This window comes from Hoplias malabaricus, chromosome 8 (assembly GCF_029633855.1).
Source record: "Hoplias malabaricus isolate fHopMal1 chromosome 8, fHopMal1.hap1, whole genome shotgun sequence".
NCBI lineage: Eukaryota > Metazoa > Chordata > Actinopteri > Characiformes > Erythrinidae > Hoplias > Hoplias malabaricus.
The window spans coordinates 37,560,130-37,574,635 of NC_089807.1; the positions used below are offsets into that span (position 1 = coordinate 37,560,130).

Genomic DNA, 14,506 nt, shown 5'->3' on the forward strand with positions numbered 1-14,506 from the left:
TTTATAGGTTATGTGGCTTTTTTTACTGGGAACTCAGTTATCATTTCATCTCACATTTGGTTTTAAATGAGGCCTGATATAGAAACATATTCAAAGAAATAATTACTTATATTTTTCAAAGTTTACCATGGCTGTTTTATTGCAATTGCTCTGTATAATTTAATGACACCTAGTCTATGTTATCCACTTTAAAAAATCAATTCTTTAGGAAACCTTACCTGAATAAATCCAGGCTTTTTTGGCTATGTGATTATCTCAGTGATAAACATTATTACTCCAAGCTGAATTCAGGTAGCTATTTGTTGAAGCATATATTATATTGTTGAATCTGGTATCAGAGGTATTGATATTTCCTGCTGGGAGGCTTCTCTTGGCACTGCTGTGTTACTCGGTCGATGCAAATGTTTATTAACTGGATAATTTCACATCTGTCCATTGCTTCTTACTTTGAGCCAATTTGAGTCACTAGATGTCACCACAGAAGAATAAACCTGGAATATGGACAAATTATACTACTGAATATTTATTTAACAGAATAAACACAAAGAACATATTTGATTGTTGTCTCCAGACAAACTGATTGCATTTTATAAATATACACAAATATACACCAAACACAAAGTGTTTGGTGCAGGACCTACAACTGATTAATTAGCAGTCCACCTATCAGCACATAATGATCCAATCCTGCCAGTATTTTGACACAAATTCCTTCAAATTAAACCAGATAATGAAACTAGACTCTAATCACAATAACTCTCAGCAATAAATGGATTACAGCCTGTAAATATAGAAGTACATGGTGCTCCTGTATGCACAGTGGAGTTGAGAAAATGGAGTGTAGAAAAAAAAAGGTGGTTATAATATTATGACTGGACTGGGTATATAGTAACAGTGCAGTAATTATATACGTTATCTAAGGTATTACCTCAAAACCTGCACGAATAGAATGTCAAACATTCAATTTTCATGTTCAAAACACATAAATAACATTAAATTCACTGTAAAAAATAGGTATAATTTTCTTTAGTTCATATATGATTTATAAGAATAATTTTAAACCAATGTAAAATTTTAATACCAAACAAGAAGCAACAAACATTTTTCATGAGTTTCTGGTGTCACTGTCATTGAGCAGCTGTCATGACTCATGCAACTCATTGTCAGTCTGTGTATATTCATAGTTTCCACAAAATCACCAAGTTAACCACAAGCTGCCACAAGAGCTGACTCCTAATAAGCCATAAACGAGATAAGTAACAAGGCTGGTTTCTCAGACAGTTTGTTTGTTTTAGTTGAGTGCAGACTGTGGTATAGAATTGAACCTTTCTAAACTTACAAAACTTTGTAAGCATCTGCTCATCTAACTTGTCTAACAAGTTAAAATCAACTTTATGGTCAGTCCTTCCTACTATGGCTGTGTTGAGTAAGGAACAAAACATAGATACACAAGGGCACAGTGCTACATTTAACACAGAAGAGCAGCAGAGAGTAGAGCAAGTGGACAGCACATACAATAAATGCAGGCAGCAGGATTGATCATATTGGCAATTACTTTGACAATACTGGTGCATGCCTTAAGATGCATACCAGAAGCATTTCATCACTTGGTATCCTTATCTTTTTGTAATTGTAAAGTGTTACAGGCCTGAAATACAGGAATGTTTGTATATTAAATTAAGTTGGCCAGACAAAACATGAAGTATCATAAATTCATATAATCTGCAATGAAATAGTTCCAGGAAATGCAATGAATAAAGCATGTTTTTTGAGACACAACTTTCTCATTCAGCAGTTTATAAACAACACTATACTAAACTTTAAAGGCAAGATTATAAAGAACAGTACACCAGTTATTGGATTGTTTTTAGCAGCATTAAAAGTGGTTATTAAAATGTCTGCGCAATTAAGTGAGTGCAGTGTTCTTGGTAAACTGAACATATCTAGTGTGGAACATGAAGTGACAGAGCTGTGGTAACAGTGAGTTGAGAGTTTGTTGAACACCAGGCCGATTGGTTCAGCAGTCTGAACGCATGTGGGAAGAAACCTCACAAGTCTGAAGATTTGGCCTTGTTGCTCTCTAGCTTTATTTTAGTTTGGCAGTGTCTAAACTATCTGTGTGGGGTGATTAAAAAAGTTTTAAGTATGTGCCTCTGAACTCCAGTAAAAGCCCAGTGAGATTTATAACACATACATCACTTATGAGAATGCTGGGGTGGTGGGTGGATCTATTGTACTTCTTTTAGAAAATGTATGTGAATGAATTCAAGTGGAGAATAATTAAACATGATATATTTGAAAATCATTCAGAAAAGGTGAGTTATAATTATTTATTAAAAATATGAAACTGACAGGTAAAAAACAGTCTGAAGCTCAGTTATCTACAGCATTTATTAAAACACGCCTACTACATTTAAAATCAAACAGGAACAGATAATCAGGAGTGATAAGAGATAACAGGCTGGTGGTACTATGACATTTTAAGAAATGTTATAGTGGTTTTGACCAGAGGATGATTGTTCTCCTTGTGAGCCATGGTTCCCCCTAATCTTTGGCTTGTCAACTATGGGTTTTGTTTTACAGGTTGTTGATCCATTGTTGCTGGGTTTCTTTAAAGCTGTTTAAAGCAATGTGAAAATACATTTTTTTCTGATTTGATAAGTCAGCATTGTAAATATAGTTTGGAAATCTGAGGAATAGGTAAAATACCAAGCATCAAGTGTTTAGTCAGGGCTGTGTTTTCTTGCATTTTTTCTTGAGCACTTCCCTCACTTTCTGCTCTACATGTAGCACATGGTCTGTGTGTTTCTTTTCACATCATCCCTATTTTCACCATGTTAACCATAAGCTACTTCAAGACGCAACTCTTTGACTGTGACTATGCCATAAAGTTGATCAGCATCAAAGCCAGTTTCACAGTCAGTTTTGTTCCTTATTTGAGTGCAGACATTAGTGTAGGGAGTGCATTCAAAAGTGTACACAGTTATTAACACTGGTAAAGCACTTAAATTAGTGTTGTGATTCTATATCCCCTAATTTTATTAATTAATAGCAGTTATGGGTGCAAGAGGTAGTGTTGCTGTCACAGGTTGCCCAGCCTCAAGTGACTGTGTGAGAAGAGTTTGTTGTGTTCTCCTGTGTCTACATGGGTTTCCTCTGGGTGCTCTGGTTTTCTCCCATGGTCCTAGTGGATTAGCTACTTGAAATGTATCAGTAGGTTGGAGTGAGCCTGAGTACATTGTGGTATACTGTGATGGACTGGCACCCATCACAGTGTTGTTCCTGCCCTGCAAAGTGATTCAAGATTTGCTCTGGACCCACCGCAACCCTGATCTGGACGAGCAGTTGCATATGAATGAATGAATGAGTTATTGTTATGCAACATCCACTGAGTCTGGAGTTGTGGAAAGTGTGAAGATTTATTTCCAAATTTATCCAGTTTCTACAAACAGCAGAAAGGAAAAACTCAATAGAATCAAATAAAACAAAATGACATATTTAATGTGGCATTTTTTATAACAGTAGGCATTTTTTAAAACAGGTGATATAGTATTATATATATATATATATATATATATATATATATATATATATATATATATATATATAAGGGGGCTTCATTACAGTGAACTCAAGTCTCTGAAAGCTGTGACATTTTCACTTTTGTTCCTTAAGTAATCAAGAGAATAGCAAACAGCAGAACACTCACAAATACAGAAGGCACTAATGCAGAGGATTTGTTGTTATTCTGACATGTGGGTGTTGAAATTATTTAGATTTTTTGCACTGAAGGTTACTGAGCGTACCATTACTTTTGAGTTCATATACAACTTCACACCAAAGATTTTTATCCTGACTCCTTTTCTTAATGGCAGTGACCTCAAACACCTCATATGGAGGAATTAACACCTCCTTCTCAACTTCCATTGCTGAGTATTTAGCAATTGCAGCTCCTTCACAAGTTTTTACTTGAAAACAGGACACCTCCCCAAAGCGTGTTACATTCATGTATACAGAAGTGGAAGTGAAAGACCCAAATCTGATTTTTTTTTTGAGAACATTAGTTACAAATTTAACTTTAGTTCTGCGGTATGTGGTCACACAGTTTCTTTTGAGCTGTTGAATGGCATCAGTCAGAAAGAAATGCAGTGTGTAAAACTGAAATTTATCTGAGAGGTAGGCTTGACTTCCATCACGCGTTGCCTCATTAAACTTCTTATATGAGAAATTGTTTTCATTTTTAGGTTCTTTGGTGTACATGTATATGGCAGCAGATTGATACTTCCCAAGTTCATGTTTCTTCCTTTTATTAAGTGCTTGGTTCCAGGCAGCTGCGAAGCCAGGAGTTTTCTTTTTTTCCTGTTCAAGATACCGGGACAACACTTTGTTTTTCATGTTTTCTCTGCAGCCTTCGTAGGAGTCGTCGACAGATTTTTCAGCCATATCCAAGGGGAAAACCTTATCACTGACCTGCAGGAGACATACTTTATATGAAATTCATTTTGTTTGTAAAACACATTTCTCAAACCCAGGGTAACACCTTTTTGATTAATAATGTTCTACCATTATACAAATTATATAAGGTTTTGTGACAAAATATTATTTAATAACCCTTTAAAAAACACACTGTAAAAACTGTAAGCAAGAAGCACACATTTCTTGCAGATGATGGAACTGTCATGAGGAACAACACTTCCTCCTACTTCAAATCTATGGCTCAATTGCCCTTGACAAAGACACTTAACCCACAACTGTTCCCTGGCTGCCTAAGTAACTTCCCACCCCTCTGGGTTTGTGTGTTCTCTGCCCTTGGTTAAATTCAGTATCTGTGTTAGGAGCTGTGATACTATAATGTGAGGCAGGTTAATAATGTGCAGTTCTAATTAAAGTAAAAACCATGCCCCCCCCCTCACTTAGCACATGGCTCTGTTTGTTATTGTTCATGTTTCCGCCTATGTCCTGCCTTTGTTCCTCCTCCTCGTCAGTCTCATTTGTCATCTGGCCCCCTCATTATCTGTTCCAGGTGTCTCTTGTCTGCGTCATGTTTTTAAGTTCCCTTGTCTCTCTTCCTCTGGTTGGTCATTTGTTTCCGGTTTCATGTTGCTCAGTCCAGTCTGTCTGTCCCTCACTTCGATTTGTTCCCTGTTTGTTTCCTTCCTTGTGTCTCTCGTTGTCTGTTAATACCATTCAGTCTGTTTAGCTCTCTGTGTTCAGGTTTAGATCTCTGTTTAGCTCTCTGTGTCAAGGTTAGTCTGCTTAGCTCTCTAGCTGTTTAGTTATCTCAGTCCAGGTTTGTCTGTATCTGTATCTCAGTTTAGTTCACTCCATGTATTGTCCTTCTGTCCAAGTCTTTCTGTCTCAGTCTTCCTTTTCTGTCTGTTATGCTAGTCTGTTTTTCTGTTTTGTTATGTGTTGTAAATAAAATTAGTCACTGTTTTAGCAAGTGTCTGCCTCCGTCAATCCGCCCCGCGAGCCTGACAGTTTATATTTGGGAGAAAGTTAGAAGAAAATGTGGTCCTACAGCAGCAAATTCATATATATTTTTGGCATTGTTAGTATTATTGCACTAGAGACATTCTAATTACAGGAACATTTATTGTACTGAATGTGCGTGGGGCTAAGTCTTTTAAAAATTGTGAAGTAAGTCAATTTGAGTGAGAATGACTAAACATGACATTTTTGAAAAAAAAAAACCTTTCCGATAAGATGAGCTACAGCCATTCATTAAACATGAAATTGATAGAGTATAAAATCGTTTGAAGCTCATCTACAACATTTATTAAAACCGACCTGCTGTACATACAACCAAACAGGAACAGATGATCAGAGGTGATAAATGTAAACTGTATCTGCATTACAGAGACAAAATAGGATCAAAAACATTTTGATCTTGTAACAGAATATTCACTAATGTATTGAAATTTGCATTTGTGTTTGAGCAACTACATATACACTGATATTGCTACCAATACGCAATGACAGTGACAGCAGTGCTGTGATTGGATAAACCTAACTCACCTCTCCATCTGATTGGACCAATGAATGCTTTCCTGTTGGTCCATCGATTTGCCAGCAAAACAGGGTCAAAACAACCCCCATAGTCACACTTGGAACTTTACAATGTTCATGTGATTTTATGCTCTGGCACAATTTAAGCAATTTGAGCAGTGCCTCTAATCAACAACGCAGAGCAATAATTGTTAATATTATGTTCCAGTCCATGTGACCCCTAGCACTAGGTACTAACTTCTGTATTTTCTTCATTTTGTTTTATGCTTGATTTTCTGGTCAGAGTTTAGAGTGGCCACTTCATTTGTAAGTAGTCCAGTTATTTTTGGTGGGTAAAACCTGCGGTATATTGGAAAGACTTACTTCGCAAAACTTACTTAAAATATTGGCCAACGGCCCCCCCTGCAGTACCACTGAGGTCCGCTGGGGGGCCGCGGCCCACAGGTTAAAATCCACTGGTCTACTGTAATGTTTATCTAATCTAGATGCACAACTCCAGTCCTGGAGGGCCGCTTTCCAGTGTGGTGTGGTGATTTATTTTCTGCGCACACACACCTGATTAAAGTCATCACATTCAGACTAAACAGAAAAAGCTCATAAAACAATGGGGTGCTCCTATGTCCGTGTTTAATTCAGTCTCTCTCCTTTTAGTTTGTCTGTTATAGTCAAATCTCCTGAGACTCTTGCCACACTCTTACAATGTTCACATTCTCTGTACTCGATAAATAAAAAAAGGAAAGGAAAGTTTTCCTTTATCGTTACACTTATATAGCGCCTTTCTAGATACCCAAGGACTTTACTCATTTACTGTACTGTCTAAAACTCACAGAAGATTGTTATGGTCTCCTTCTACCCACACAATGCTCTAAGGACTTCTTTGTGTCCATCCAAGAGAGAATTAATGAGGTCACATACTAATGTGAAGGACTGGCACCCCCTCCACTGTTCCCACCTTGCGCCCAGTGATTCAGGTAGACTCTGGATCCACCGAGACACTGAACTGGATTGGCGGTTGCAGACAATGAATGAGCATGAGACAATGAATGTATGAGCATACTAATGTTGAGGATTTGACATTAGTCAAGCTCATACCCAATGTATTTGATGGAACTCGAGATGTCACTAGAGATTTTTGTATGAGTGGCAAAGTTGGCCTAAGCTTGCAGCAATGATGCATAAATACACAAATTATATTAGATATTAGCTATTAATCCTGGTATTCCATGATATATATTTTTAAATATATTAAATGTCATTTCACCAAACTTCTTGGGAGCTGAAAAACCTCTTAGCCATCTTCTTTTGGGAGCTCACCTTGTCTTATGTTCTGCTGCACTAGAAAAGAAAGGTGTCTGCTTTTACTTTCTCAGGGACTGTGGCTACTACTGGAACTAACACTGTGAATTTTACATATTTTTTGCTGGGCTGAAGCTAATTTCTTTCATTTATCACCGCAGAAACACGATTATACTTAAAATGACTGTTGCACTAAAGATAACTTCTGCTGATAGCTTTTTCTATATATAGATGCCTATGTTAGCTAACTAGCTGGGTTCCATTAACACTTACTGAATAATTACTGTTTGGGCCACTTTCCTGAGGGAAATGGTCAAGTTGCCCCCCTCCCTCTCTCTCTCTCTCTCTGCTGTGTGAAAATGTGGTTTTGTGCTGCTAACCACACCCAAGTCAGCAACAGAAAATACGTGATGAATTGCAGACAGGAGGGTCAAACCACTAATGCTTTGGAGGTTGGGGGGAGGGTGGAAATGTCACAATACGCAGATAAACAGGTAGCATTTATTTCTAAAATTTGGAAAAGAATATACATGTATTTCTGAGTGTTTTTGAGGCCCTGGGTAGGCAACATAGACACACATCGCAAAGTTTTAACACTGTGACATGAAGAGTAACCATAGACCTGTTACATTTGACATTACTAAGTAGATATGCCCCCCCATCCCCCAATGGATTATAGCTTTTACAATTAATGTTTACATGAGATCAAACAATGTGATTTTACTGTGTTTTCATCCAACATGGGTGAAACCTACCCGTAGCCTACCCGTCTTCCACTAATAGCCCATGTTCCAACCCTCCCAGCACCGTGTGGACCCTTCTTAGGTATGTTGGTTCTACCCATCTTTGCATTCAAATCATAACTGTGCTGTAAGTGTTGGATTTCAGAGCTTGAGGAGGGTCATAGAAAAAAAGGCTGGAGTTGTGGAAAACGTGGTTTATTTCCAGATTATTTCAAAGCAACAAAAAAATAATAAATGAATAAAAAGAAATTACACTTTAAGTTAAAATATATGCTCAAGAATAGAAAAGAAGTGATTACTGAACAAGAGTTTTCAATACAGTGACCTCATGTCTCTGTGAGCTGTGACCTATTTACCTCAAGTATCCAACAGACCAGAAAGGTGCAGAACAACCTCAAATAAAGAAAGCACTAATATTGAGGTTCTGTTGTTATCTTGACACGTTTCTGTTGAAACTATTCATATTTTTAGCAACAAAGACAACTGACCTTTCCAACACCTTCGAGTTCATAGTTCAAAATTCATTCTTTTCTTAACAGCAGTGACCAGAAAGACCTCATATGGAGGAATTAGCACCACCTTCTCATGAGGGTTTACTGAGTATTTCTCCACTGCAGCGCCGAGACAAAAGCAGGATTAAGGATAAAGTGAGTTAAATTCATGTAAAGTGATGTGGAAGTGAAAGAATCAAAATGGATTGTTTTATTGAGAACATCAGTCACAAATGTAACATTATTTCTGCGGAGTGTGGTCACAAAACTTGTTTGATTTGTTTTGAGATGCTGAATGGCATCAGTCAGAAAGAAATGCAGTGTGTAACACTTAAAATTCCCTGACAGGTAGGCAGAAAAAAAACAACCTTTGTCCATTTCATGGGGAACAGAAATATTTACAAAGGAGTGGGTAAATGAGGCTGTGTAACAAAATGTTATTTAGTGACTCAGTCACATGAGGCACCTACCTTCCTTGCAAATGATGGAACAGTCATCAGGAACAGCACAAGGCCTAAAGGCACTGCCATCTTCACAAGCGTTAATCTTTTCTAGTGGAAAAACACAGATTCAGAGCAAAGGTCACATTACAGTCAAGTGCTGAAAATTTGGGAATTTTGTTCAATCTCCAATCAAACCAAACCAGTCCCAACCTAAATACAGTACAGAGGTTATGTGACTTAATTCTCTGCTGAGGATACCTATACTCCACTATGTCTTTAGACTGAAATTAGATGTTTGCTGTAATATTAATATATTTAAAACTTTTTTGTTTTCCACACAACATTTAAGAAAATAAGATCTACATGTTCTGAATCAACAAATGTCTCCAAAAATATAACACAACAAAGATTTTGTAAAGAATCTTTTAAAAATTGTAAATGTTTATATATTGAGAAAATGAAGAGAAGGTCTCGTACATACTTACCGTGTTCTTCTTCCTGTATTTCACCGTACAGGGGTTTTACACCAAAGCTTGGATAGTCAGTCGTTGATCATGAATTCAAGTCTTATTTGGCACTGCCCTAAACCTAAACGTAACCTAAACCCTAGCCCCCAGCTCTGCTTTTTCATTTGAGTCAGGTACAAACTCAGGGTGCCAGCCACACATCTGTTCTGCAACTCCCACAAGAAGTGTAAGAAAAGATGATGTAAACAGACTTTATATTGTTCTGACCTTTCGTGTAGTGGTTATAGCTGTTAAATAGCTGTTAAAAATTGTTGTCAAATTTACAAATTTTATTGTAATATGTTGCAAATCAGGTTCTACATTTGGTCTAACAAATTTACAGCACTGTAAATTCACAGAACCAGATGTACATGTGTGAGAAGATGGAATGTTAAATAAGTTAAAAACCTTACCATTTTATAAACTATTTTCTGATTTCAGTCATGGCTATTTCTTTTGCTGATGGTGGTAACTTTAGGTACTATACAGCTCTATGACCCTTTTTCTGGTTTCAGTGTTGCTAAATTGCACTCACATCCTGTGTGATATAAAGCATGAAGCATGTTTACTGTTTGATTAGTTTCACACTTTCTCTGTCTGACCATTTTACCCACATAAAACCAACTGATGCATCTATCTGTTTAACTGTGTAAGCATGTGCAGGCCTGAACAGTAAATAATAGTAAAAAATCTTTACTAAGACCATCTTAACAGGGAGCGAGAGTGTTCAGTGTAATACTCACTCTAAAATGTAAGAATCGTCTTTATTCTAAATAGGGAAACTCAGCCCTGATCCGTATGAAAGCCAGTTTCTCTCTCAATTTTGCTTTTTACGTGAGTGTAGATGTTAGCATTGGAAGGAACCTGAACTTCTAGAAACTTCCATAATCTGACATTTACTATACATTCATCTAAGTTAGCAATAAGCTGTCTGTGTAAAGTAAAACTAATAATGACACATACATTTTAAAATGATCTTTGGAAACTAAATGTATTATTTAAACTGAAAATTAATTACTGCTTTTTGTGCAAATGTTAATGAATTTATTCTTAAATTAAGCAAATGATATAAGTGCTACTTCGCTGACGTTTCCTTTGCTAGTGTGGTTGTTTCTGAGCAGCTCTTGTAACCACAACACATGCAGCACCTAGTCTATGTGTTCATGTTCACACCATGCATATCTTCCCCTAATGTTAACCACTATCTACCGCAGGACCCCACTCTCTGTGAACATGCATTAATCTTGATCAGTACCAAAGTCTTAATCATTGTGGCTCCTTAGTTAAGTGTAGACTTTAGTGTAGGAGGAGGGAACTTTTGTAAACTACAAAAATCTTCACACATATGATCATCTAACATGTCAAAGTCAATTTTATTGTCATTCTTTCCTACCAAAGATGTGTTGAGTGAGGACAAATTTAGCTAAAGATACAGAAATACCTTGACTTACGAGTTTAATTCGTTCTGTGACTAAGCTCGTAACTCAATTTACTCGTAAATCAAATTAAAATTCCCCATTAAAATGATTTTAAATTATATTAATCTGTTCCAGCCTCCCCAATATATATATATTTTTGTTACTTTTTTAATATATATATATTAAAAGAGACTGTAAAGAAATAAACTGGTTCTATTAACTGGTATTTACCATGAAGATCAGATGACGATGCCTGCGGAGGTGGAGTAGATTGGCAGAGGTTGAAAAAAAAACTTCATTATACACACAAACTACACTAAATAATAAGCAGTAGAGAGTGAAGGCCAGAGAATAAGGAAGTATAGCAGGTGGGTCTACAGCTGGGACAACTATATTGCATCTCACTACTTTAGTTATTTGATTTTTCATAGCAGCATTAAAAATGGCCATTAAAGTGTCTGTGCGTTTAAGTGTGTGCAGTGGGCTTTGTGTGCAGCATGTCTGGTGTTGAAGATGAAGTCAGAGTTAGAGATGCGCAGTTTTAGAAGTTTAAAAAACTTTCAAAGATGAGTAATAGCAATTTATTTGTTTAATGATCACGACTGACAGGCATACATTGTCAGAAGCTCATTTATGTACATATTTTATTAAAACTTACATTGTTCCTTCAAAATCACACAGTATACACTCTTCCCTGCGCTGAGAGCTGCAAACTGCAAGCACAGGTTAAACAGCAGAGCAGCTACAGATAACACTAGCACTTTAACTTAGCAACTTTACTGCAATTAAGAGTGCTGCATTTGTGTTTACTCTTAACTTCATACACCACCTCACACCGAAGATTTTTGACCTTATCTTTTTTACTAATGCTAAAGACCTCATACGGAGGAATTATCACTTCACTCTCATATTTCAGAGCAGAGTATTGTTGCACTTTAACGCCATAACATGTTTTAATTTTGAAACAGGACACATTGCCAAAATGTGTCAAATTCATGTTTAAAGATGATGAGGTGAATGACCCAAACCGTATTTCTTTTTTGTTGGTGACGTTGCTAAATTTAAATTTGGTTCTTCGATATGAGGTCAAACAAAATAGTTTAGTTTTTATATCTTTTTGTTTGTTTAACTCCTTAATGGCTTCAGTCAAAAAGAAATACAGAGTGTAAAACTTGAAATCACCGGACAGGTATGCTTCTTTTCCTTTACGGCAATCATTGTTGAACTGGACATACGAGCACTTTGGATTAAACGAACTGTCCTGTGTGTACAAGTATATGGCAGCAGACAGGTTTACGTTGAGTCCATTTTTGTTGCACTTGATAAGTGCAGTTTTCCAGGCCTCTGCAAAACCTGGAGTATTCATTTTTTCATATTCAGTGTACTTTGATGACACTAAATTATACATGTCGTCTTTGCAGCCTTCATAATAATCATCAACAGAGTCATTGGCCATGTCCAGAGGCCAAACCTGACCACAACTCTGTAGAAAAAAGGAAGGAAAAAGGAAAACAATAACATATTCAGACAGTCATAGTTAGACCACATTAAAAACAGCACACCTTACACATGAGCTTAAGTGTCAAGTGTCACAATGCCAAGTGTCTCTATCCAGTTCTTTAGCACGGCGTCAGAGTGCTGTTTGTTACAGAAGTAATCATTCAGCATCAGGATCCTATCTCACTAATATTCTCATGGCTGAATGCTATCAAATTCCCAGCACAGTGTATCAACTTCTAGTCTGATAGCCATGCTATATTAATGCCATTCACCCTCCCCTCCTCCTCCCACACGCTTTTAACCCTCAAAATAATATGCATACAAACATCCAGTGTTCCTAGCGATGGAGATATGACTGAGTAACTGTGTATTTAGATAGTACTTACCTTGAATACAGACAAAGAAATGGTCAGCAGGAACAGGACCCTGACCAAAGGCATGGTCATCTTTATATTTCTTATTTCTTTTCTAATAGACAAACCAGACTGCAAAGAGAAATCAGATTTTGATTAATGCAGCAATAACAGTTTAACAGTGATTGGGACAATGCTGGTTATGACAAGATAAAAAACAAAAGACATAACAAGTAAATGTACAAGACCGCAAAAACTGATGAGTGGAATCAACTTAAATTTAGAGAAATCTCACAAAATTTGCACATTATTTTACACAGTGAATGAATATATTTGTAGAATAATCCTATAACATTCTTAGAACACCCTCAAAATGAGAATATTTGAAATATTAACTAGATTTGAGATGATTTCTCTTCCCAAGGCAATGTTTTGTTAAAAATGATCATAATTACAAACACAATTCCAGCTCAGAGACTCATCACTAACCTGTTCTTGCAGTGCAGAGGTCTTCAGCAAGCTTAAAGTCAAAGGGGCATCTGCTTGAATTTAGGATCTCAGCATGCAAAATTGAGGGAAGACAAATGAATTTATGTTTAGGTGATCAGCCGTTTTTAAGCAGTTTACAAAGGCGCCACACTAAACAACAAGTAATTGCTGCATTGCTTCAGTTTGGAGGCAGGGTTGACAAACTGTTTTGGCACTTTTCGTCTCTGGTTAACCAACCACTAAACAAAGTACGCCTGGTGCAGTGGATTAAAAAAAAAGCCAACATTCTGTAAATGTTGACTAGAATACTTTTAATCAGACTGCATTATCAGAAAAGAGTAGGTAAAGAGTAAATAAAAGCTTGTAATATTGGTTTAGGGGTGGCACGGTGGCTCAGCAGGTAGTGTCGCAGTCACACAGCTCCAGGGGTGTGGAGGTTGTGGGTTTGATTCCTGCTCCGGGTGACTGTCTGTGAGAAGTTTTGTGCGTTTTTCCCGTGTCCGTGTGGGTTTCCTCCAGGTGCTCCGGTTTCCACCCACAGTCCAAAAACACAAGTTGGTAGGTGGATTGGTGACTCAAAAAGAGTCCGTAGGTGTGAGTGTGTGTGTTGCCCCTCCAGGGTGTATTCCCATCTTGCGCCCAATGATTCCAGGTAGGCTCTGGACCCACCGCAACCCTGAACTAGATAAGCGGTTACAGATAATGAATGAATTAATGAATATCGGTTTAATTCTAACAAGACTGCTGAATGTAACTGCTTAATCACTTCAGCCATGAAAGTTAGCCAGCATAAACCAGCACAGAATTAGTAGAAAACTAGCATAATATTTAAGCTAATTTGTTTAACTCATTAATAAAGACTATAAAGTAGATCTGTGAACACAAGATGCTCTCAAACAGCAAGTTTCACTTGCAATTGGACATACAACTCTCTATATTATAAATAACTACAAAACACTGTGCCCTCTCATATTCCACTGTCTTATACAAACCTTCATAGTTGGTCCACCTTGTCGAGGTAAAGTGGGAGACAGTAAAACGTGTGGCTGCACAGTTGGTGGACTATCCTCAGTGCAGAATTGAAATAAAGGGGTTTAAAACTCCAGAAGCACTACTGTGTCTGATCCACTTGTCCCAGTGCAAGAAACACTGAAACACCACAACCATGTCTGTGTAATTGCAGTGCTGTTAATGATCACTACTCTCACTACTAATGATACCAGCACTGTGGAGGTCCTCACCACTAAAGGACAGGGTG

At 37.2% G+C, this 14,506-nt stretch overlaps 2 protein-coding genes across 3 annotated transcripts; both read right to left on the reverse strand.

Annotated features, from left to right (window-relative positions):
• Positions 1 to 3,615: 3,615 nt before the first annotated feature.
• Positions 3,616 to 9,552, reverse strand: LOC136706171 (NAD(P)(+)--arginine ADP-ribosyltransferase 1-like). Of its 2 annotated transcripts, none has more exons than XM_066680127.1 (3): positions 9,464 to 9,552; positions 9,010 to 9,090; positions 3,616 to 4,470 (listed from the first exon to the last, which is right to left on the reverse strand). In XM_066680127.1, the coding sequence occupies exons 2-3, from the start codon at positions 9,067 to 9,069 to the stop codon at positions 3,769 to 3,771; spliced, it is 762 nt and encodes a 253-aa protein (XP_066536224.1). In that variant the 5' UTR covers positions 9,070 to 9,090; positions 9,464 to 9,552; the 3' UTR covers positions 3,616 to 3,768. The 2 variants fall into 2 exon arrangements, with proteins under 2 accessions (XP_066536224.1, XP_066536223.1); XM_066680126.1 differs by having other exon boundaries at positions 9,468 to 9,517.
• A 2,021-nt stretch (positions 9,553 to 11,573) lies between these two features.
• On the reverse strand, positions 11,574 to 13,335 carry LOC136706143 (NAD(P)(+)--arginine ADP-ribosyltransferase 2-like). The gene is made up of 3 exons (XM_066680088.1): positions 13,249 to 13,335; positions 12,793 to 12,891; positions 11,574 to 12,389 (listed from the first exon to the last, which is right to left on the reverse strand). The coding sequence occupies exons 2-3, from the start codon at positions 12,850 to 12,852 to the stop codon at positions 11,661 to 11,663; spliced, it is 789 nt and encodes a 262-aa protein (XP_066536185.1). The 5' UTR covers positions 12,853 to 12,891; positions 13,249 to 13,335; the 3' UTR covers positions 11,574 to 11,660.
• Between the last annotated feature and the right edge of the window lie 1,171 nt (positions 13,336 to 14,506).

Excerpts from the sequence above, each read along its gene's own strand:
- LOC136706171 (XM_066680127.1), bottom strand. The coding sequence starts at position 9,069 with ATGGCAGTGCCTTTAGGCCTTGTGCTGTTCCTGATGACTGTTCCATCA. Across the intron at positions 4,471-9,009 it reads TTCCATCATTTGCAAGGAAG|GTCAGTGATAAGGTTTTCCC; the intron begins GTAGGTGCCTCA and ends TGTCTCCTGCAG.
- LOC136706143 (XM_066680088.1), bottom strand. The coding sequence starts at position 12,852 with ATGACCATGCCTTTGGTCAGGGTCCTGTTCCTGCTGACCATTTCTTTG. Across the intron at positions 12,390-12,792 it reads TTTCTTTGTCTGTATTCAAG|AGTTGTGGTCAGGTTTGGCC; the intron begins GTAAGTACTATC and ends TTTTTTCTACAG.